General features: G+C 39.1%; 1 protein-coding gene across 2 annotated transcripts in view; it reads left to right on the plus strand.

The window, feature by feature from the left end:
* CNTNAP5 (contactin associated protein family member 5) overlaps nt 1-25,874 on the plus strand; it is an 893,955-nt gene that overhangs the window by 208,528 nt on the left and 659,553 nt on the right. For both annotated transcript variants that reach the window (XM_057745525.1, XM_057745526.1), the window contains exon 3: nt 11,525-11,718. In XM_057745525.1, coding sequence (XP_057601508.1) covers nt 11,525-11,718 — 194 coding nt within the window. The remainder of the gene's footprint in view (nt 1-11,524; nt 11,719-25,874) is intronic.

Raw genomic sequence — 25,874 nt, forward strand, 5'->3', positions numbered from 1 at the left:
CCAATAGATATTTTTTCAAGAATGGGATATTCTATAGCTGTGCTGCCTAATAAAGTAGCCACTAGCTACATGTGGCTATTGAAATGTGGCTAATACTACTTAGGAACTGAACTTTTCATTTAAGTTAAATTAAATTAAATTTAAATTTAAATAGCCACAGGTGGCTAGTAGCTACCATATTGAACTAGTGTAGTTCTAGAGTCTTTTCAAGTTTTATATACACAACCCTCTCACCCAAGTATCTAAAAATGCCTGGGTGTTTTTATGCGTATATGAATCAGTCCTCAACCTGCAAGGGACATAAATGTGAGATATCCTCTTTGGGACCAAACTTCACATTTTCTGAATTCCAAATGCCCTCCTGCTGACCTTCCTCACTTCTTGAGTAGCTTCTGAACTCTGAAATGTGCAGCCAGATACATTTTTCTGAGCCATGCAGACCTTCAGGGCTCTACACTTCACAAGGGAAGATAGTTATAACAGCAAGTCACAGAGGAACTGTCTGAGTGATGAGTATCAGAACCCTTCAGAGCAAAAATACAGCTCTCTTCCATAAACACAGGTGTGTGGCCAAGGACACACTGTCACAGAGGCTGTTCTTGCTTATATTCTTTGGACTTAACCACTTCAGTACAAAAACAAGATCTTAGCAACTGAGCTGAGATAGGAATTTCTGTTCAAATTATTTGTGAGGGAGTGATTTTGGAGACAGGTTGAATTGGAAGGTGACAGGTGGTGGAGGAGGCTAGCAAGATATGTAGTCTCAACTGAAGTCTAGCTTCCTTCGGATGCCAAGGGGAAGTTCTGGACTACAGATTGCGCCATGAATATCGGTCCTCATTGAGGCATTGGAAACCACATTTTGAACCTTGTATTCATCCGTCACTGGCGGTGACGGGGACAGGAGGAGGTAACGTCCCAGGCAAAAAGGCTTCTGTTTGGTCAAGGGCCAATCTCTGGAGGAGGGAACAGACAGTTCTAGTTGTCAGCCAGCATGCATCTGGGGGTGACTCCATGTGATGAAGGGGATCAGAGTGGAGCCCTAAGGGCATCACCAACAGAACCACTTCCGATTCCAATAATTATACTCCCCCCCCCTTTATTTTTTTGGAGTATAGTTGATTTACATTGTGCTAGTTTCAGATGTAGAGCAAAGTGAATCAGTTATACAGTTACATATATCCACTACTTTTAGATTATTTTCCCATATAGATCAATACAGAGCATTCAGTAGAGTTCTCTATGCTATACAGTACGTCCTTATTAATCTGTTTTGTATACAGTAGTATGTACATGTCAATCCCAATCTCCAAATTTATCGCTCTCCCCTTATCCCCTGGGAACCATAAGTTTGTTTTTTTTTTTTTTTCTACCTCTGTAACTCTTTCTGTTTTGTAGATAAGTTCATTTGTATGCTTTTTTTGGATTCCACATATGTGATATCATATAATATTTGTCTTTGTCTGACTTACCTCACTCAGTATGACAATCTCTAGGTCCATTCATGTTGCTGCAAATGGCATTATTTCATTCTTTATTATGGATAAGTATATTCCATTGTATATATGTACCACCTCTTCTTTATCCATTCATCTATTGATGGACATTTACGTTGCTTCCATGTCCTGATTATTGTAAATACTGCTGCAATGAACATTGGGGTGCATGTATATTTTTGAATTATGGTTTTCTCCAGATATATGCCCAGGAGTGGGATTGCTGGATGATATGGTAACTCTATTTTTGGTGTTTTGAGGAATCTCCATACTGTTCTCTGTAGGGGCTGTACCAATTTACATTACCACCAACAATGTAGGAGGTTCACTTTTCTCCACCCCCTCCAGCACTTATTGTTTGTAGATTTTTTGATGATGGCCATTCTGACTGGTGTGTGTTGATACCTCACTGTAGTTTTGATTTGCATTTCTCTAATGATTAGCAGTGTTGAACATCTTTTCATGTGCTTTTTGGCCATCTCTATGTCTTCCTATACACTAACAATGAAAGATCAGAAAGAGAAATTAAGGAAGCAATCCCATTTACCATTGTAACAAAATGAATAAGATATTTGGGAATAAAGCTACCTAAGGAGGAAAAAAACCTGTACTCAGAAAACTATAAGATACTGATGAAAGAAATCAAGGATGATACAAACAGATAGAGAGATTTGCCATGTTCTAGGAAGGAAGAATCAATATTGTCAAAGTGGCTATCCTACCCAAAGTAATCTATAGATTCAATGCAATCCCTCTCAAATTACCAATGGCATTTTTCACAGAATTAGAACAAAAAAATGTACAACTTGTATGGAAACACAAAAGACCTTGAATGGCCAAAGTAATCTTGAGGGAAAACAAAACAAAACAAAACAAAACACAGAGCAGGAGTGGAGAAATCAGGCTCCCTGACTTCAGACTATACCACAGAGCCACAGTCATCAAACAGTATGGTACTGGCACAAAAACGGAAATATAGATCAATGGAACAGGATAGAAAGTCCAAAAATAAACCCACATACCTATGGTCACCTAATCTATGACAAAGGAGGCAAGAATATTCAATGGAGGAAAGACAGTCTCTTCAATAACTTGCTGTGAAAACTGGACAGCTAAATGTAAAAGACTGAAATTAGAACACTCCATAAGACCATCCACAAAAATAAACTCAAAATGGATTAAAGACCTAAATGTAAGGCCAGATGCTATAAAACTCTTATAGGAAAGCATAGGCAAAACACTCTCTAACATAAATCACAGCAAAATCTCTTTTGCTACACCTTCTAGAGTAATGAAAATAAAAACAAAAATAAACAAATGGGACATAATTAAACTTAAAAGCTTCTGCACAGCTAAGGAAACCATAAACAAAGTGAAAAGACAACCCATTGAATGGGAGAAAATATTTTCAAAGGAAGCAACCGACAAAGGGTTAATCTCCAAAATATACGAACAGCTCATGCAGCTCAATATCAAAAAACCTAACAACCCAATCCAAAAATAGGTGGAAGACCTAAATAGATGTTTCTCCAAAGAAGACATACAGATGGCCTTCTCTGCGTTCTCGGCTTTCTCTCTGTGGCTTAAACACTGCTGTGTCCTCCAGCAGCCTTCAATTAATACTCGATCCCAGTGTCCTCCTGCTCTGTTGGCATGACCCAAAGTGCATCCTGCACCAGTTAGACTGAGCTCACCCACAGGGCTGGCTGGCTTTCTGGTGCCCTATGGATTGGATGCACTTTCTTCCCTGGCTCATCTCCATTGCCTTCACCTGGCTTCCTGGGGTCGGTTCCCAAATGAACTACTTACACTCAAATCCATGTCTTCTAATTGACTTCTGGAGAATCCAAACTAAGTCACCCACAGAGAGTGCTCCTGTCCCCTTCCCCCACCAGGTGTTGCTTCTGAGTCTGCCCTAATCATGATAACTGAGTCTCTTTCAGATCCAAATTCTCCATCTTTTACATAAATCTCCTCTCATGATCTCCCTTCCCCCCCCGCCCCCCCCCCCCCCCAGCAAACTGATCTCAGTGGGGTCATTCCACATCTTCCTACAGCTTTCTACCTGTTTTGAAACCTATAGGGTGTTTGGTCAAGTTCCCACTTACTCTACCCCCAGGAGGCTCCCTAGTCCTTACGTAAATATGCAGACAGAAGTGTAGGAACCCTGGCCAGGGCCACTCAGCAACACCTCGTCCCTACCCCACATGCCCAGGGGCAAAATGGTGATGCCCAGTGTTCCAACCAATAGCCTCCTAGTCTCAGAAGTCCTTTCCCAGCTGCAGTTCCTGTTATACATGGACCAGCACCACACTCTGAGCAGAGGTGCAGGAAGCTACCAGCATGTTTGTGAATGTTGTTTTCACTCTTACCCACACTGGATAAAGTTAAATATTTATCGGAGAGTCTCTCTGCCTTACTCATCATCATCACTGGGTAGCTTTTTTCCTGAAAAATCTCCAGCCTTGGTTTACAGAGGCACCAGATGTTTAATAATTAATGATGCAGGTAGTCATTCAATCTAACCTCCCAGTCATTTGTGAGAATGTGCTTGTAGCTTTTTAGGGACTCGTGTAAATCCAGGGAGAAGCACACGCCTTGGAAATCCATTCTCTATTGGGTTTATTTTAGTTAGCTTTTTTTTTTTTTCTTTTTTAAATGGCCAGGCTTAAAACAGACTAGACTTAAAAATGCTATGCGCATATGACTATTTTAGCTCTTGTTGATCTTGTACTAAATTAACTCTCTTTTTTGAATGATAGTTGTAAAATATCGCTTAGCAGAGACCTGTATATAATCTGTTTTGTGCCCATTTCCAGTGTGTGACATCAGTCAAGTCTCATTTCCCTTTCTGAGTTAGGAGTGTTAAGTTATTGTAGAAATTGAGGAATTTCTGCCTTATCTACCAGTTTTCTGTTTCACAAGCAGAGCCTACCCTAGCATGTGAAGTTAGGTATAAATACTATGATACACGGGGTTGAGCAGGGAATTGAGTCTCTTGTCTTTCTTAAACCTCGTTTAGAATTCTCCATACAAGTAACTACCTGTTTGGTTAAGACATTGGCCCATGTTAAGCCCTCAGTCAGGGACGAGGAATCTACAGAACTGGATTGGAGAACAGTGTCTCCATATAATCTGGATAAACTAGGTGACCCTTAAAGCCTGGATTATTCACTAGTAAATGAAAGTTAAAAATAGTATTGCTGATGGCTGTGAGAATCAAATGAGACACTAAAAAGGAGGTGAAGTGTGAATTATGTTTCTAGAGAGAATTGCTGTTACAAAGAAAAAGGAAGAAGGTGAGCACACTCTGTCCTTGCTGTTAAGAAGGGCTGCACTTGAGAGGTTAAGAACTGGGGCTCTGAGTCCCAGTTTTCTGGGTTTGAATCCCCTGTTCTGCCACTGACTGGTTGTGTGATCTTGGAAAAGCTGACCAACCATTCTGGCCTCAGTTTTTCCTTCTGTCAAATGGGGATAATGATAATAATACCCATCATGCAGAGCTCCTGGGATGATGAGTCGGTCCATGTCTGCTAAGTACCTGGGGCAGTGCTGTGCACTGAGCAAGGACTATTCTACTGCCAGCTAGCATTGTGAGTGAATGAACACGCCAAGGGCATGTAGAAGAGGGGTGATGAGGAGAAGTAAAAGAGTTAACATGGTGCGAGAAGGAGTGTCCAAGCAAGAGCAAAGATGGGTATTTTTGAATTCACAAATTTTTAGATTTCCTGGGAAATTGTAAGTGTGACTTTAAGTTTCCACCTGTGCTTGGGGGTGGGGGATTGGGGATCAAATTGGTGAAGAGTGTCCATCTTTAGAGCCAGAGGCGATTTCATGCTGCTTTTTTGTTTGTTTGTTTGTTTATAATCATTGAGCACAGCATGTTGGATTTAAGCTACCTTGGACCATGAAACAAATAAAGAATTCAACTCTTCTTATTAAAATAGTAGAACTGAAACTTTAGAAGCTCTTTCATCCAGTATTTCCCAAACCACTCAGCATGTCATGAGCATCTTTCTAGAGATACAGGTTTCCAGGTTAGGCCCCTGCACAAGTTAGCAAGGACCAGGCCAAGGAATTTGTCCTCTTCATAGGCACTCCAGGTGTTTTCTGATAAGTGAGCACATTTGAGAATCTCATCTAATCTACCCTCAGGAGCAGAGCTGGGTCTTGAACCAGGGCTCTTGGCTTTCATTTACATTTTCTCCTCCAAAGTGAAATCACACAGCACATAAGGTATGATGTTTGGGGTGTGCTAAGAATAAATTTAAGTTATAGCCTACAAATCATTCAGGATCCTGTGTTCTAGATGCTATAGAAATCTAAGGTGGGGCTATTTTTTCCTTAAAATTATCATTTTCCTTTAAATCTCCATTAAATCCCTCTCAATTCAAACTGCAGGATTTATGGGAATTGTGGTTAATGATCATTGATATCACAGTGGCAGCTCCAGAGAGCACTGCCTTAGTTAACATCTGTAACTTGCAAAACGCAGGTATCTGTGTGTATGTTGCACCTCGATATAAATAACAATCCAGAAACAGAAAGCTAGTGTAGGCACAGTGTGTCTTAAGAGCAACTGCAAATAATATCTTCAGGCTACTCTCAACATTTGTGAAAACATATTTATTGTTTGGTGGAAGGAATAAAATGTTTGCCATGGCAACCCTGGGTGTCTTGCCTATTAGCTGTAATGCTGGGAGCTCGTTCAACAGCAGGGAAAAAGTCCTGGGCAATTATCACCCAGATAGCACCCCTCCATTTTAAGAGCTTAGGCTGCAGCTCCTGGGTTTGGAAAATTATTAACTTGCTGTGTTAATGAATGCTAACATGAACCATTTTGGTTAATTTCAGGGGGATTAATAAACTAAGGTTTTTTTACTGTGGGCAAAAGGGAGATGTGATTTTCTTTAGACAAAGTTGAAGAAATATTTTTAGCATTAGCTTTTTGTTTTGGTTTGGTTTGGTTTGGTTGGCTTGGTTTGGTTTGGTTTAGGTTTGGGTCAGTCTCTTGTGATTTTACTGTTTGCAAAGTGGTGGGAAAAGTTTCTTGTTATTTTATTTCCTTTCTTCCAACATTAACATACTGTCTTATATATAAATATAAGAAAAATTAGAGTAAATGAAGGAAAAACTCTAAAGCATGACTAAGAAGTCTAGTTGTGGACAACAGAGGGTAAAGAAAAACAGTTAAGGTCTGAGGATTTTCATTTCAGAAATTGTAATGGTCACACAAATAGTTCTATATTATAACACCAGCTGTCAAATTGCTACATATATTCTTTATGCAATAAGCCATGTAAAAATGTCTCAGTTTACAAAAGACATGCTGATAATAGAAAATGTTACATGCAAAGAGCATAAAAGAATAAAATCACTCATACTTTCATCTCTCAGAAGAAACCACCATACACATTTCTTTTCTATCATGTTTTAATATTGCTGAGGTCATATAGCTTACACAGCTTTGTGGTTTTTTTCACTTAAGAAGAAAGAGGACTCATGAAATGGGCAGCAGAAGAAACTTAGTGGAAATAAAGAGTAGGTTCAGAGTAATTTTAGATTTCTTGGAAATGTAATATCTCCTCCTTCTTGGGCCTCCTTGCCAGTTTTGAGAAGTTGGGAGAGGGTAGAATAGATTGGGAATCGTGGACATACTGGTGAAGAGAGAGTTGATTGATAAGAATATACTTCTGGAGACTTCCCTGGTGGTGCAGTGGTTAAGAATCCGCCTGCCAATGCAGGGGACACAGGTTTGAGCCCTGGTCCAGGAAGATCCCACATGTTACAGAGGAACTAAGCCCGGGTGCCACAACTACTGAGCCTGCGCTCTAGAGCCTGTGAGCCACAACTACTGAGCCTGAGTGCCACAGCTACTGAAGCCTGCACTCCTAGAGCCCATGCTCCACAACAAGAGAAGCCACTGCAATAAGAAGCCCACACACCTCAACGAAGAGTAGCCCTGGCTCACCACAGCTAGAGAAAGCCTGCGCACAGCAACGAAGACCCAATGCAGCCAATAAATAAATAAACAAACAAATAAATTTAAAAAAGAATGTACTTCTGGACCTGGCATCTCAGGGTCTCTGCGCAAATGTCTCCTCTCAGAGCTCTTCCTCTTTATTGAGTTTCTGGGGTTTTAGAAACCCTTTTTTTTTTCTATTACATAATAGTGTCAAATAGCTGTGCTTGAATCCTGAGTGCCAGGTGTTCTACACTTGCTGGACCTCAGTTTCTGCAACTATAATATGGGCATTATTCTATTTACTCCACCAGATATTCTGTACCTATTAAGGTAGGTTAAACTGAAGTATCAAATAGATTTCAGTACACAATAGCTTAAACAAAATAAGTGTTTAGCTCTCATTCATGTTGTAGTTTCCATGTGATGATGCGGGAATCTGGCATCTTTCTACACTGAGGTTCTGCCGTCTTCTAGGTCCTTGTCGGCTGCATCCATCAGTGGTGAAAGGGGAAAAGCAAGTAGGGAAGAGACCAGGTGGCCTGCAGGTGGTACATCTTCCCATCCACATTTTTCTTGGAGTGAACTTGTCCATAGGGCCACAACTCAGATGATATCGAGAGCTGAAAAGTGCAGTTAAGCCATGCACCCTCCGCAGTCCTATTACTACAGAAGAGAGAGAGAGAAAGGATATTAGTGAATACCAGCAGTATCTGGCATTGTGTTCATGTCTTGCAAAACACTTAATAAAAGACCATCCCACAGCAGAGGAGGAGCATACTTCTTTTTATTTCCTTGCATTTGAATCTTGTCAGAGAAGTGAAAAGAAATTGTTGTCAAACAAAAATACTGTTGCCGAAATTCGGCTTCTGTGCAACAGTGCCAGATTGAATCTCGGAGATGGAGATCTGGGTGAAATAGCTTTATTGCAGGGCACCAAGGAAGGAGTCCAGGTAGTCAGTGCTTAAAAGACCTGAACCCCCTGAAGGCTTTCAGGGAAAGGTTTTTAAAGACGGTGTGAGGGAGGCGGGATTGTGAGGTGTGGATCAGCCCTTGGACAAACTTCTGATTGGTTGGTGGTGAGGTAATCAGGAGTCAGCATCATCAACCTTCTGGTTCAAACCGGTCTGGGGTCTATGTGATTGTGGGCAGCATACAGTTAACTTCTCCCACCTGGTGGGGGTTTCAGTATCTGCAAACAGCTCAAAGACATGGCTCAGGATATTATCTGACCTTGAGAAGGAAATAAAAGTCCTTGACTTTAATGGTTAAAGTATTATTATTTTGTCTTGCTTGACTATTTTTCTTTCTTTCTGTGTTTTTTCATTTCTTTGACTACATTTATTCTTTGACTAAAGTTTTCCTACAGACAAAAGGCAGGCGGGGAACATGGGGAAGGGGTGTCTATTCTGGGAAAGCCTCATAGGGTCCTGCTCGGTTACAGCACTAGCTATTTATTGGGATAAAAATCTATGTGTAACTGGTAGGACATGCCTTATGGCCAGAGTAGGGCCCATCTCATGCCCTCTGCCTCCTTTGTCCATACACCCACTCCCAGATGATGACAAACTCTCTCTGCAGTGGGCAGCCAGTGGAGACTCAGAAAGTTCTCAGTACCGAGAAGGGGTCCAATTGACTCCTCCCAAGATGGCAAGAATGTAGACTAGGACATCACTAAAATAGTTTTCAATGGCACAGGTTGAAACCAAAAGGTACTCCAAATTAAATGCCTCCAAATTAAAAATCCAATGAATCACCCAAACTGATGCCCTGAGCAAGGTTCTCAACAAAAGGGCTACTTTTTTTTTTTAATTGAAGTATAGATGATTTACCTTATCTTGTTAGCTTCAGGTATACAGCACAGTGACTCAGCTATACATAATAGATATATTTTTTTTCAGATTCTTTTCCCTTATATGTTATCACCAAATGTTGACTATAGTTCCCTATGCTGTACAGTAGGTCCTTGTTGGTTATCCATTTTATGCATAGTAGTGTGTATATGTGAATCCCAACCTCCTAGTTTATCCTTTCCCCATCTTTCCCCTTTGGTAACCATAAGTTTGTTTTTTATGTCTGTGGATATGTTTCTGTTTCGTATATATGCTCATTTGTAAAACATTTTTAATTCCACATATAAGTGATATCATGATATTTGTCTTCCTCTGTCTGACTTACTTCACTTAGTATGATAATCTCTACATCCATCCATGTTACTGCAAATGGCATTATTTCATTATTTTCTATGGCTGGTTAATATTCCATTGTGTATATATACCACGTCTTCTTTATCCATTCACCTCTCATGGACACTTAGGTTGCTTACATGTCTTGGCTATTGTAAATAGTGCTGCTATGAACATTGGGGTGTACCTATAGCACAGACATTCTACAATAGGTCTCACTCAGGATTCAGATGTCTTGTGGACTCTTGGGTCAGTAAGAATGAATATGGACCTCTTTATTCCTATGTGAAATGAAAATAGAAAACAGGCCACAAGTCTTCCAAAGAAGCCAGAGTTCATATTGATCTTCTGAAAAGTTCCAGTGTGTCAAATGATAAAATTCTGGAGCCCAAAGTCTTTGGTTAGATGCTAAAAAGTTCCTGTAGGTCAGATATATGGAATCACCGAGAGATGCATTGGTGGGATGCATCGATGGGATCCACTCCTTCACGTCTGTCTGAGATGTTGCATGTGCTGTTTGCTTGGCCTTGGTTTGTCTCTCCAACTTTTTCTCTGTCTCACCTTGTTTGCTGGGGAAATGGCTTTCAGCTTTACTGTCACTGTCTCTAAGCCTTTCTGATCATCTACCGAGGACTTCAGTCCTCTGTGCTCTTGTTGAACCTCGTGTTCACCTCTCTGAAGGCTCTCTTTCACATCACATTACACGTTTTTGTTTGTGTGTGTCTCTCTCTTCAGTATCCAGCATGCTCCTGGTGCTCAGTAAGCATCTGTTGAATAAGTGAACACTAACCTCTCCAAGGCATAGTCAGTGATTGTGCATCTTTGCATCCACAGCAAAATGTCTGGTCCACAGCAGGTTCACAGCATGTATTTGGAGAGAGCTAAAGATCAGAGAAAAGAAATGGAACAATGAAAGAAGAAAGCAAAGAAGGAAGGAAGAAAGGAAGGAAGGACCAGTCAGGCAGAGGGTATAAAGCATGTTAAAGATTAAGGTTGTAAAAAAATTAAAAATATGTGACACAAATTCCATTAGGAATCCAGAGGATGAAAACTGTAATAGCTGAGAAAAGAGAAGAAGAATCATAGAGGAAACAGCATTTGAGATGAATCTTCAATCATGAAAGGAAATTTGATGGTGGGGTGGGGATGAAAATTGAGTTGAGAATGTTCAGGGCAGCACTCTTCACAATAGCCAAGACACGGAAGCAGCCTAAATGCCCATTGTAGAGGAATGGATAAATAAAATATGGTCCATATATACAATGGAATGTTAGCCAAAAAAAGAATGAAATAATGCCACTTGCAGCAACATGGATGGACGTAGAGATGATCATACTGAGTGAAGTAAGTCAGACAAAGACGAATATCATATGATATCACTTATATGTGGAATCTAAAATACAATACAAATGAACTTCTTTACAAAATAGAAATACACTCAGACATAGAAAACAAACTCATCGTTACCAAAGGGGAAAAGTTGAGGGGGAGGAATAAATCAGTAGCTTGGGATTAACATACACACAGTATTATATATAAGACCGATAACCAACTAGTTCCTACTTTACAGCACAGGGAACTCTGCTCAATATTCTGTGATAAACCATATGAGGAAGAATATGAAAAAGAATGAATATAAGCATATACATAACTGGATCACTGTGCTGTACACCTGAAGTGAGCACGACATTGTAAACCAACTATAGTCCAATAAAAATTTAAAACATAAAGTACCAAGGGTTTACGAAGAGAGGCAGGACATATTTTGGGGTTAAAAATATCTTAGTTGAACACTGTTTTGTTTTTTTTTTCCTCTCTGAGCAGTGACAGTCATGGCTCTGTGAGATGTTGCTACAACTCTCTCTCTGATCCTCTTCCAGGAGCTGGTGGTTGGTCCCCAGCAGATTCCAATGCTCAGCAGTGGCTCCAGATGGATCTGGGCAACAGGGTGGAGATTACAGCAGTGGCCACGCAGGGAAGATACGGAAGCTCTGACTGGGTGACGAGCTACAGCCTGATGTTCAGTGACACAGGGCACAACTGGAAGCAGTACAAGCAAGAAGACAGCATCTGGGTAGGACATCTTTTCTCATCAGCTGAATAAAACTGAGATGCGACCATGGTAACCAGTGAATGTTTCTGTCATTTTCCTCTATCCAGATTGCTGGTAGCTTGATAACTGTTGAGTGCCCATTCAGAAACACTTAGACCATATCTCAGTCCTGTCTGCAGCATGACGGCAGTTCCCAGGGAAATGAGGATGTCAGTTGCAAAAACTTGTTTTGCTCCTTTTCCGGTAACTTGGGGAATTCATTGGCTGAGCCTCAATTCTTTCACAGATAAAAACAGAACTACCCCATGGAAGTCTGATCATTGATGAGAATGTGTTCGTTGGCTGAGTGTGTGCTTGTTTGTTATGTACATCCCTAGTCATGACTGAATTAGCTCAGTTATGGAATTGGACCAAAGTTGCCCAATTGGTGAATCTTGACCTGGAAATCCATAGCCTGGTCTGACTTTAAGGCTGCTCTGTTCAACCACATCTATTCAAGTTTTGAAAACAATTAAAAGGGTTAAAAATACAAAACAAATGTAAACTTTAGAATGATTCTGCTTTTATAAACAATCTTCAGCTTGGAAGTAGAGAGCAGTTGGGTCCAGGTTGTCAAAAAAAATGGCCTTCCACACCCCTAGACCCAAGCTCTTGACCTCAAAAGATAAGTGAAAGGCTGTCCCCAAATTATGAGGTAAGGAAAGGGAGGTGGAAGCGGAGAGCAAAAGGCACTGAGAGGAGACTTCAGAAACTCATGCATCAAATAAAATAATGTGTTGGTTCACGTCACTTTTACTTTAGGGGAAAAAAACAAAAAAACAAAAAAACAAAAAACCTCGCCAGATATTTTTTCTAAAGGTACATAAAATGTGAAGAGTTGGCAGTTGATAGCATTATTTTTCCTTCTCATAATCTTCTTAGTTGTTTTCCCCTCTTAAATCAATCCCAATTAGACTTTCAAATTGCTGTTCTTTGCACATGCATTTTTCTGTATTGGTCTCACTAGGTTGCAAAAACAAAAGTTCTATTTTATAGTCATTGTTATTTGTTAATTGCTTACCCATCACTGTTCGTAATGGAAAGTAATAGTAAACTGAGGATTAAGATGAGTTATGGCAGATTGAATCTGGAGAATATTATTTGTTGTCATCTTTATTCTGAGCTGCCTGTAATATTAGGTGGTAATGTTTACAAAGAGCATGGGTTTTCTTCATTTTACAAACAGTCTTCTGGGAACTAATCTGTTGTTTTGTTTTGTTTTGTTTTGTTTCCCTCAATTTTGAAGGTGCCAAAAATTTTACAGTTTTGTTTTTGTTTTTTTGTTTTAGTTTGTTTTTAGTTTGAAAAGAGAAATAAGCACACCTTCCATTCTGATGCACAATTTTAAGATTTTATGTTGACTTGAGAGGGACAAATAGATATGGGGTTATTTATTTTCTTCAGCAATTCAATCAGAACTGGTTGTTTTTCAGACTGAATTGCAGTTTTGAGTTCTTTTGTCTAAACTTTTTTAAAACCCTGAGTTTCATTTTCTTTAGAATCAAATGACCTGCTTTCAGCCTATTCTATGGGTCAGGATGTATTTCAAGGATGGACAGCTTCTCTGGGCTTGTGAACAGCTGGCATGAGGCCTATTTCACTTTCTTGCTCCTGTTGGTTTATGTATGCTTCCACAAAACTCCAAGCCCCTTAAAGGCAGGGGTCTGTCTTATAGGTCCTTGCAGACTCTATGTCAATTGTTACTGGGCACGTAGCCTGAACTATCTTTTGGGTAGTTATTACAAGAACTGCAGGATAACCAGAACTTCCAGAATTGGAGGGGAGGACACTATTCCTGTGCCTGTCCCTTACATTACCTCAAAACAGCCTTGACCTTTGGGAGGAGGCGAAAGATGCTAGGTGGGCAGAGGAGAAAAGGCAGAGAAGCATCGCACAGAGCAAGGTGGTCAGTTCCAGCTAAGGCTTCACCAGAGATACTTACAATGCCTACAGGGCACTTGGGAGAGAAGGCAGCTTCAAGACCAACCTGCCCGATGCAAACACTGGGAAGAGAAAGGACCTATGGAGGGATCATCACCACTGCAGTGACGCTGGGCAGGGACATCATGATAAGTCATGTACACTAACAAGGCTCAAGTTTTGAAAAAATGCGTGTGCACTTGTATCACTATTGAGGAAGCTAAAAGCTACTGAAGAGTAATTGAACCTTGCCTTTGTAAACAATTGTTATTCTATATACATACAAAGGTGTTATGCTACAAATTATGGAGATACAGTATCAACATCTCTGTAAAGAAAAAACATAAGGCTCACAGAGGCCAACCCAGCTCTTGCAACCAGACACTGGTCAAGCCAGAATGTAAAACTAAGAGGGATTCCTAGATAGACTTGATTGCAAAACTGTACTTTCTATTTCTCCTTTACTAGCCTTGATTTTTTTTTTCTAATTTTCACAAAACCAATTTACTTTTCTTATCTTAAACTTTGTCAGACCCACTCTAAAGAAGAATGTTAAATCTTTTTGTTTATTTCATGTGCTGCTAAAATATAAAAATGAGAAATCACTAATACTATCTATTTCTATATGTTATCAATAGTACTTGAACTCTCTGAAACTGTATAGGCCTTATAGAACTCCCATCAAACAGAAACTCAGTGTATTTTACCAAACGTTTCATGTGTAAAATAATTTCATTTACATGTGTAAAATCTGACTTGTGTCTAATATTCATTGGTATTTCTACCAGATTATGTTTTTGAATGAATGTTACCTTGAGTTTTTTTTCTTTTTTCTTTTAAATCTAAAATTATAAGTGAGACTAAGGATTCACCAGAGTTAATCCTGATAAACAAGATGAAAGCAGTAGCCAAGCAGAAGGGTTTTATGAAACTCTCTAAGTGATTCAACTTTCCAGAATCAAGTCAGTATCCCAAAACATCAATACCAAGTATGGACTTAATTGAGGATGCTGTACCACAGAAGTAGAAAAGCTCTTGAATGAGACTTTCACATGATCTTTTGAAGATCTTCAATTTTCAGATGATGTAGAGTTTATAATGTTTTTTTAAAAGTTGATTTACCAAGCAATACAGCTATAGCATACCCCTTAGATGGGATATCAATTTACCAGTACTCAAGAGATTTATTTTATTTTGCAAACTTTACTTTGGAACAAAAATCCTAGAAGTATACCTGTCCAATAGACAGTAGCAAATATTCGTGCTCTAAAAATCCAATCTGAAAAAAAAATAAAAGATAAATAAAAAAATGAATAAATAAATAAAAAATCCAATCTGTAGAGTTTCTGAACTGTCTCTGAATGGAATGTTCACAAACGAGGCCACCAAGCAGCGGCGTAGTGATGCGTTATGATTTATGACTAAGCCAGGGTCCCCACTTCACTAAATAATCAGGTATGAAGATATCTCAGGGACAAACTTAGCAAGACATTTAGAATCTTAGCACATCCAAAATCTCTTTCTGGTTGGCTTTTAGACATGCCAAAATAATATAAATATTAAGATTCGAACTTTGAGCAGCAACTTCAGCCAATGTTCAGTAAGTGGAGCAATTGATCTGGCACAAAGGAACCTCTCACTCTTTAAATCCACAGAGACCAGAGTCCTGTTACCAGTCATTTTGAAAGATATTCTAGGAGAAAGACTTACTGCCCCTATTATGTCCACAAATTGCCTTTTCAGTCCTCAGTCCCTTGTGTGTCAGTGTTCAAATCTTCATGAATTCACCTATCTTTCCTACATATGACGTGTTTCAAACATACATTCCGCTCTACGGGCATTGCTACTTTCCTTTATATTCTACTATTTATAACTCTGAAATTTCAAAGACACCCACCTGTGCTCGCGTTTTAATACGAGTGCTATTTTTTTAATATATTTTATTGGAGTGTAGTTGATTTACAATGTTGTGTTAATTTCTGGTGTACAGCAAAGTGACTCAGTCATACATATACATACATTCTTTTTCATATTCTTTTCCATTATGGTTTATCACAGGGTACTGAATACAGTTCTCTGTGCTACACAGTGGGACCTTGTTGGTTATCAGGAATTGTATTTTTAAATCACCTCATCCACATTGCTCCTGATTGATCTTGTACAAGTTAATCAGAATCCTTTTCCTCTTCCCATGTCCCCGAAGTACATTATGTGAATATACTGCATTTTATTAATATCCACTTTACAGTTTTCTCTTCTAAAATCATGTTGCCATTTCCCAAATGTGTCAGTCATCTCCTCTTTTATGGCAGAATCCTTGAGCCTGGATGATTTGATGGTCTGTGATTTTCTGTAGCTTTCTGGAGTCTGTCTTTTATGAAAGGGCTTGCATATGCTACTTAGCACCTTTCTCACAAAGACGTCAATTGAAACAGTGGATTACACATTTAGGTCATCAGTTTCCCGATTTCACCCTTGAGTGCCTTCTAAACTCTCCGGGAGAGGCTCTCTGATCTTCATGATTTATACACATTTATTCTGCCAATTTGGCCTAAAACATCCTGAGTATTGATCACTGTCTGATATAGTATTTTAAGCCTACCAATTTCAGAAAACAATTTGAGAGTGAGAATCTCATTACCATCAACATATATCTTTTAAATTCTCATTAGGCTCCAAACACTGTGCTGTGTATTGGGCATAACAAGGAGCTTGAATATGTGGTTCATCCCTCCCATGAAGGTGCAGAATCATTAAGGACACACTGCAGTACAACTTATGTGTATAAGTAGCACCTATGGCAGTTCAGATGCTGAATTTGTCAGATGCGCTTGGGGGTATGCAGGTGGGAGGGGCTTTGATGAGTCGAAAGGGCAGGGGCCATGTCTAAGTTACTTTGGCTTCCTAGAAACTATGAGATGTGATATGCCTCATAAAAATTCCATAAAGGTAGGGCGGTAGAAAGAGGAAATAGTGGGGAAGGGAGGCACGTTCACAGCAAGAGTGTGACCTAACTAAACTTGGGTTCCATAGCCCAACACACAGAAAAGCCAATGTACTGGCACTGAGTTGTGATGGAGGAAAGTACAGTGTTCATTGCAGGCACCGAGCAAGGAGAACAGGCAGCTCATGTTCAAAAGACCCAAAGTCCCCAGTGACTTTCAGGGAAGCATTTTTAAGGACAGTGTGAGACATGTGTGATCAGCTCATGCACAAGTCTCTGGCTGGTTGATGGTGAGGAAATAGGGTTATGTTCCAGGGTTTTCAATCATCAACCTTCTGGTTCCAACCTGTCTGAGGTCTGCACACTGGTAGTTAGCATGCAGTTAACTTCTTCCACCTGGTGGGGGTTTTAGTATCTGCAAAATAACTCAACAATATGACTCAGGGTGTTATCTATAGCCCTTGAGGAGGAACAAAAGGCCCTCAGCTTTGTTTTATCGCTATTATTATTTTGTCTGGTTTTACTACTTTCCTTTGTTTCTGTATATTCTCACTTCTCTGATTAAATTGGCTCTTTGGAAATCGGGGAAGGCCTAGGAGGCTAAGATGTTCCTACAAACAAGAGGAGGGTCATGGGGGTCTGTTCCCAGGAAGGCCCCACAAGATTCTGCTTGGATTTAGGAGAAATGCTATAAGCAAAATCTTAAAGGAAGGTGTATAAGTATTGAAGACACACAAATTAATACATTTAGATATAGGATTTCCCTGATCGGTTATACGAGGTAAACCTGAAGAGTGAAGCTGGCTAGAGATTGTAAACTACTAGTATCACCTTATCTTCTTTGGCAACAGACCAAAGCAAGTAAGTCATTGTGTGTTAATCATTTTGTTTTAACATTTTTTATTAAATCACAAAGACTACATATAAGAAAATGCTATTAAATACATTTTTCATAATTTTGTTAATAGTTCTCTCCTTTACTCTCACACACAATATACACCTAAGCTTTTAATATAGCTATTTGTTTCCTAGTTGGACATTGTTAAATACACATTTAAGAGCTTGACATGTTCAGAATCTTGCCCCTGATTTAGTGGAGACCATCAATGCAAGAGCAAGTTATCATCATGCACCAAGTCAAGGTGAAGGAAAATGCAGAGGCTTTTGATTAAGGTCAGATTCTAGTTTTACCACTGGTTACTCATATGGCCTTGAAAATGCTACTGAACCTCACTGGAGTGACCACTGTCTCCATCCATGACAGGCATAATATCTAGAACCTTCCAGACCCTTTGCATCCATTTCTCTACGCTTTCCTGCGCAGACCCCTTGGTTAATGGGCTGCCTTGTAGTAATAGATGGCAATAAACCCTGAGCCTCACTGTGGATCCAGTTTAGAAAAGACAGGTAAAAGTCTTCAAAGCTTAATATTCCCCTTGAATCATCTTCATGGTTCCATGCTAAGCACTTTTGTTGACCTTTGATTCTCTTATTGATAGATAAAGCTCTGCAGAAAAGGCTAGAGAGAACAACTGGCCAATCAGCATTGCGGAAGCAACAGCTGGTCTTTACCCCAGAATCAGCAGGCTCCCTCCAGCCCTCTGGCTCCATACTTAGCCCTTGAAAGTTTCTCACCGATGCCCATCTGTTTTCCCTTCCTAATGTTAGAATTTGCTAAAATGTTTCAGAGAACTTCCCAACATGGGGTCTAGCCTCTTTAAGGAGTAAATACCTTTCACACATTTACATATGTGACATTTAAACACATCACGTGGACAGGAGTCAACATGTAGTCTTTGGGATTAACATTCATACGGACCCTTTCTAGGGCAGAGCAGATGTTTGCAGTCTCCTACAAACTGGTTGCATTTGTAATGGGAAAGGATCCAGAAGCTTATATCAAAGCAAAGGGGATGATCTGCTTAAAATTAATTCTTCTAACTCCACTGCTATTAAATTAATCTTATTGTTAAAATACTTAGTAGTTCACAAGAAACTTGACTTATAATTGTATTTCCAATGTTTATAAACCAGTTAGGTTTTGGAAATACCCTCCTTAGATCAGGAGAAATTGAAGTTAATATCTCAGCTTTAACATGTGGCAAAACATTAAATTTTCTTATGTAAATATATTGAATTATGTTAACTAGGTATAATGACTACAAAAAAGAAATCTTAACTACCTTTTACTCATTTAATCTTCACCTCCCATGATGTTTTTTTTCTTTTCCTTTTCATATAGATTATCTCAGGTTTTAAGTCTGCTACCTAGAGATTCTGTGACTTTGATAAATAATTAACACCCTAGCAGACTCAGTTTCCTCCTCTGTTAAGCGGGTGTAATGAGTGTACTTAGCATATGTGATCTCTAAAGGAGAGATTCTCAAAAATGAATGTGTGTCAGAATGCCCCACAGGCTTACGAAGACACAGCTTGCTGGGCCCCACCTGTGGAGCTTCTGATCCAATAGGTCTGGGGTGGGGCCAAAAATTTGCATTTGTAACAATAGCTTCAGTGTTGTTGGTACTTCTGGTAAAAGGACTTCACTTTGAGAACTGCTGTGTAAATCATAAATGGATGAATGCCTGTAAGCTTTACAATATATATGTATGTTGAATACTGAATCACTCTGCTGTACACCTGAAACTAACACAACACTGTAAATCAACTATATTTCAATTAAAAAAAAAGAGAAGAAAAAAAGAAAGTTGATAAGCAACAAGGATATATTGTACAGCACAGGAAGTTATAGCCATTACCTTGTAATAGCTTTCAATGGAGTATAACCCAGTAAAAATACTGAATCACTATTCTGTACACTGTTCTGAAACTAATACAATATTGTAAATCAACTATACTTCAATAAAAAATTATTTTTGCAAAACAATAAAATGGGATCTTCAGATCAAAAGAAAAAAAAACAAAGGATATAATTACTATCCCTATTAAAGGTAGGTGCCTATGATACACCTGGTGAAGGTACCCAGAGGACTGGAGCTCTCAGTTTTCTCTCTTTTCAGTTTTTGCATCTAAAATGGAAAGCAAGCTTAATAAGTCAGATTTTTTTTTTTTTTTTTAATAAACTGAATGCACAGTGGAGAAGGTAAGATCTCCTTGTGGTTCCAGGCAAAGATAGTTACCCACCCAGGCTCATTAAAGACAATTAGCTGAGAATCCTGTTAGCAGACAGAAGAGCTAGAAGAGGAGCCTAGGGGACTTACTGACGCCTAAAGAAAAGGGCTCTAGTCCAAAGTCTGAAGCCCCAAGAGCCTACTTGGCTCTAGCCAGATGGAAAGATTCCAGGCTGGGGGGTACCTCAAGGAGGCTAAGAGTCTCTCAAGTGTTTTTAAAAAGTCCAAAGGAAAGTAGGCTTCATTAAGTTTATTATTTTAGCGATAGTGGTTGATATTAAGGAGAAAAGCATAACATAGTAACCACAAATTTCTATTCCTGTTAAGGATGGTTTCCAGTTTTGTTTTCCTCAATGTTAATAAAAGGAGAGAGAGCTCAAGGAGTTGATCTTGTGTTTCAAATCTGACCAGTTGCCATTGTTCTCGAGGGAGGATGTCCTCCCCACTGCCTTGTGACCAGCGGCACCACTACTCTTGTGGTGGCTCTCTCTGAATTCCAGACATAAGCTGAATGATAGCACTAAATCTGTCTAGATGCTAGCCTTGGCAATAATTCTCTAATTTAAGGACTCCAGAATTATTTGGAAATAAATTCACAAGTCTATAGAAAAAAGGAACAGTGCTTTTTTTTTGTTTCATTTGTTTTTAAGTATTGGAAGGAGAGAGGAGTCAGAAAAATTGGGCTGAAATTATTTTGACCTGAACATCCTAGGTGCTTTGTTGCATGGGCAGGAAGCTGTACTTACAAACAACAACAAAAAAATCTGTAGCAGAAAATCATGGACCCCTAGCATCTTGTCTTATCTGATTATAATTTAGGATATCAAACATCTGCTAGGCACATTCTGCACGCCATAAATTAAGGAGACTTCAAGAGTAAAATGTAGAAATCCTTAGTCAGTGGTGGGATAAATACGTGGGAAGGTACACGGTGAAAGGGTATGTGCAGATGGGCATACAGATGAGAGTGCGAAGCTTCTGACTTGTCAGTATAGTAAGTGCTATGTATTTTTTCCCACGAACTTTTTTGATCTTCAGTGGTTCTTCCGCTATTGTGTCCTATGTGTCCCCATTTATGACACACTGCAATAACTGAGGCCCTGAGTCCCGTTAATGGACTGTGAAACCAAGTAGAAGGAACAGTCAAGGACCAAAGAGATAAGCCTAGGCAAGTTAGTGCCATGTTCTGACCAGCTCATCTGCCTGAGTGTGGTAACTTCTGTGGATATGAAGGGCTCTGAGTGTAGATGAGAGAAAGGAGAGCCCTGAGTAGGGTAGCGGTCCATGACATGCATCCACTCTCTTATTTTATTTTATTTATGTATTTATTTGTATTGAAATATAGTTGATTTACAATGTTGTGTTAGTTTCAGGTATACAGCAAAGTGATTTGGGTATATAGTGTATATACCTATGAGTTTATTTTTCAGATTCTTCTCCCTTATAGGTTATTACAAACTATTGAGTATAGTTCCTGTGCTGTACAGTAGGTCCTTGTTGATTATCTACTTCATATAGAGTAGTGTGTATATGTTAATCCCAAATTCCTAATTTACCTCTCTCCTCCCTTTCCCCTCTGGTAACCTTAGTTTGTTTTCTAAGTCTATGGGTCTATTTCTGAATGGGGGGAGGGTGCCTTTCTACCTAAAATTTCTATGCCTGGGTCTCCCTCCCAGCTTCCCCTACCTGGTGTATAATTCTGCAGGTGCTGTGTTTTGTGTCAGACATTGTGTTTGCATGAGTCCTATAAGTGCGTGGGAATTTAAGAAAGAATGTGGATGCACCAAGCCATAGCTGGGGAGGGGGACCCTAAGCCACCTGAATAAACAGAATATTTAGGGAAGAGCCTGTGCTTGCCAGCCAGGCTCTGTTCGGAGGTCTATCCCTCGATCCCCTTTCCATCACATCGTCTGCCCTCTGCCGCCTGTGTCCAGAAACACCATGGCTGCCATTGCCAGGTGTGTGACACCTGCAGGTGCACTCCCAGTGGCTCACGGTGATGAGCAACCACTCTGCTTGGCTGAGCCCAGGTCACCTTATCTCTGAGCATCCCTGGGAGAGAGAGGCAGCCACCCAGCATGCCCTGGAGTCCCGTTTCTCCTTCTTTGGTGGGGATTTTAATCGGTTTCCTAATGATTCCTCTACATGCCCTTCCCTCATTCCACATTGGGTGCTGGACTTTTTCTGACATGGACTGTCATTGAATGAATAATTTCTAGAAAAACTAAATGACAATTCAATAAATGGCTTTGTCAATTGTGTATAATGGAAAGCCACGTTCTCACGGAAGGAAATGCAGAATCTTTCTTGTAACATGGTAGAAGGTTTTAAAAATAACTGCACAGTTACAGAAACTTTTTGAGGTATTTGCAAAATCAATAAAAATGCTTTGTAAACCATTTTTTTCTGGAAACTTGAAACCTTACAGATAACTTTATTGAAATGTAAAGATATGAATGAGAAATATGCTATTTTTAAAATGTGACATTATTTAAGCTAGAGGTGGAAATTTACATTGATATATATGTACATATATATGAGTACATATGTGTATTTGTTCTATATACATATATGCACACATGCATATGCATACATATTACTATTTGAAGATTTATATGTACATATATTTATAAATTTAAACTATATGAATATATATTGATAGATTTAAGTATATATATCTATCTTTAAATAAACTTAAATAAATATATATGGTGTATATGCATGTGTATGTTTACATACATATCTTTAAATCTTAGTTGTTTCATCTTAAGTTTTCCTTAATTGTAGATGCTGATCTTTCAATTTTTTTTTTTACCCTTCTGACAAATATTAGAGGATTTAGAAGATTTTTGCTCCATTTGTTTTATATTTAAATCTTGATATTGGGATTAGATGTCACAACAACAGTAATGTATACATTCTGCCAAGTTATCGTAAGGCTCTGTTACTAATTGTCCAAGTCTTATTCAAGTGCAGGAAACCGACAGCATAGTACTTTTATGATATAATGACCCAGCTGGACTCTAACATTTTATAGTAGAGATTACCTATGAGTGAGAGGCACTATTTGATGGGATTACAAATAGATAGATAGACAGAGACAGATTAATAGATGATAGATAGATGATAGATAGATAGATAGATAGATAGATAGATAGATAGATGATAGATGATAGACAGATTAGAGATTTTTTTTCCTGCATCCACTTTTTAGGCATGCTAGAAACAATGGTACTAGCAACTATATTGGGTGTCTGCTAAGAGCCCCATTTGTGCTAACTGCTTTTATAAACTCTGCAAAGGAGGGAAGATTTCCACTTAAAGATGAGACGACAGTGTTCATGGACTTAATCACAAACCCTGCTCCACATGAGTAGCGGGACTGGGGTTTGAAGAGGGGCCTCTGATTCCAAAGCACATGTCCTTCCCATTACAGGACTCAATCGTAATCAACAAAAGCACTACCTTCCTGCTTGTACAGCTGTGCCAGCTGCCTTCCTTTAAAAAGCAGCCCTCACCATTCTATGAGACAGACACAATTCTTTGCTTTCTCCAATCAGGACGACCCCTGAAGAAGGAACATAGTAAGGTTTTGCTGAGTGTGTTGCTCTGCAGTTCACGGACTTGGGTGATTTACTCATTTAAAACAAGAAAAAGAAGCCAAAGAAAATAAATTAATGCATTTTGGGAATAATTGGGCACTACTTATCAGAGTTCTTGCAGACTGAATACCAATAAGGGGAGTGGACCGTGAATTAATTGTTTTCCAGTTAGAACTACCTTTGTTTATCTAACACTAGATAGAGTGCTGTCAGCGCCCTGGGGCTGTACTCCATGGATTTAGATAAGAAGATGATGCAGGGAAGGAGGATTTTTGATTCAAACTGGATCAGGATTACATTGTTTCATTTGAATCTCTTTTCATTTAAGAGTACTTAATAAAATACTCGTTTGTGAACAGACTTAGAGCATGAAACTTGGATTTAGGCAAATCTGAGCTTGAGTCCCTGCGATTTAATAATGGTGTCACCCTGAACAGCATTTTATCTTGCTGAACCTTGAACTTCACATCTGGAAAAGTTTATAAAACCTCCACCCGAGTGATGCAAGAATTCATTAAGGTATCAATCTCTAAAGACCCCAATGTCCCTGACATATAAGAAGCAGTCAAATTAGCCATCTTTGAAACCTTATTGGAAGCAAATTTTAACACTGACCAAGACTTTGTCAGAACTCCCGAAGGCACCTTCCTCTCCTCAAGAGTAAGATGATAATTACATCAAAGTAGCCCTGCTCATGTTTCCAGGATGTTTTCTAAGCCGGTGGCATTTGTCAGCTCCAGAGGCCATAACATGCTAGGTACCTGCTGGTAAGAGGAGAGTGGGTCCTTTGTGGCTCTGAACAGTTAAGTGCTTCACCTGTTGGGAATGATGCAACTCAGCCTCCTCCCAGGAAGGGTGAAATGTCTGCCATTCTTTCCGGTAGACACAGGTTACTAAGTAACATGATAGAAAATGTAAGTGGGTCTCAAAACAAGGTAAACCACCTGGAGGGCCTGGAATTTAACACCAAGCAGATTTGTAGCCGTGGACATTTTGTTTAAATCAATTCCCAGGAAAATAATTTGAGCATGGCTTCAAAATCAAAGCTGGGGCCTTGGTATAGGATGGAATCTTATGACAGACATCTTGCTAGAGGCTTAGTATCTCAGGAATCATTTATCAACATCTATTCTGGGCAATACTGGGTAATAGCAGAGTATCATTTATTCAATTCAGAATGGGCTGGCTAGCCAGTCCCAACAAGTCAGTCTAAATACTGACTTTTGACTCATTTCCAGAATCCCAAGCTTGTTTTACAATTTGTTTTACTACTGATACATATTCCATAATTGCTTTTCACTTTAAAAATACATACATATATATATATATATATATATGTTAGATTATATATATATATATATATATATATAATCTAACAAAAATTTCCATGTGAGCAAATATGTTGTTCCCCAAAGTCTCAAGCAGCAGCAGGTTTTGGACAAGATGTAGGTGATAAGTCCTAAAGAAAGCAGGCAAGGAATACAACATTTTAAATCAACTATACATCAATAAAATATATTTTTTAAATGAGGCAAAGAAACTTCAGGGAAGAAGCATATTCTGGACCTAGGAGGGAACAGGAGTAAGGGCTCAAGAAGATCTGCACAGTGTTTAAGGCACCAAATTCAGAATCGACTCTATCTGGTGTGACTTACAGAACATTTTAAGAGAGGTACCAAGCAGAATTAACACAGGATTTGTAATGAAGGAATTTATAGCCCCATCCTGACCTTTTGTCTAATTGATATGTGCATCTTCAGGGCCACTTAACTTCTCTGAGCCTGTAAGGATGTATCTTATTCAAAGGCATGCATCTCGTCCAGACATAGTAGGTCTTCAATAAATGCTGGCTGTGAATAAGTAAATACTACATCATTTTCCAATACATATTAGCTGAGTATGTATTTTGACAAGTCACAAAATTGAGTTTTGGAAAATATGTATATAACATCCTTTCCTTGCCCAGAAAATAACAGAAATGCCATCTCTTTGGCTAAAACACAGGGCATGTGTAAGAGATAAGGCAGGGCAGGTATATTGGCTGATGCATCTTCTGGGCTTGTTCAGGTAAATTCCTTGTTTATACCTGTTGTTCTAGTGTAGTTTTTAATTGAGTCCCTTTTCACCCTCAAAAATGGTTTGGTTTGGGTGATAAATTACATGGTCAATGTACTTCTAGAGCCCATTAATTCAGAGGCGGCAAATTATGTTTAACTCAGGAGTAAAGAAGACTAAGAAAAATGTAGTACCTTTTGAACCTGTTGGACAAGAAAGCAGGTAACGATATTAATTGATGTTGTTTGACCCTAACCTAAGTATTAATTTGGGAGATGGCCAGCAATGGAATTTTAAGAGTTTAAAGTTTAAGTATGATGAAAGGGCTACCAATGGATGAAGGTTTTGTTGTAAGCCTCCAATTCTTTCACAAGTTTAAGGAATCTATATGACCTTAGTATGAGCAATAAGGCAGTAAGTCAGAAATCCTACTTTCTAAGAAGTTTTCACAGGATGCTTGTGAAGTTAATCAAGGAGGGAGCTTAC

Source organism: Hippopotamus amphibius, chromosome 8 (assembly GCF_030028045.1).
Source record: "Hippopotamus amphibius kiboko isolate mHipAmp2 chromosome 8, mHipAmp2.hap2, whole genome shotgun sequence".
Classification (NCBI taxonomy): Eukaryota; Metazoa; Chordata; class Mammalia; order Artiodactyla; family Hippopotamidae; genus Hippopotamus; species Hippopotamus amphibius.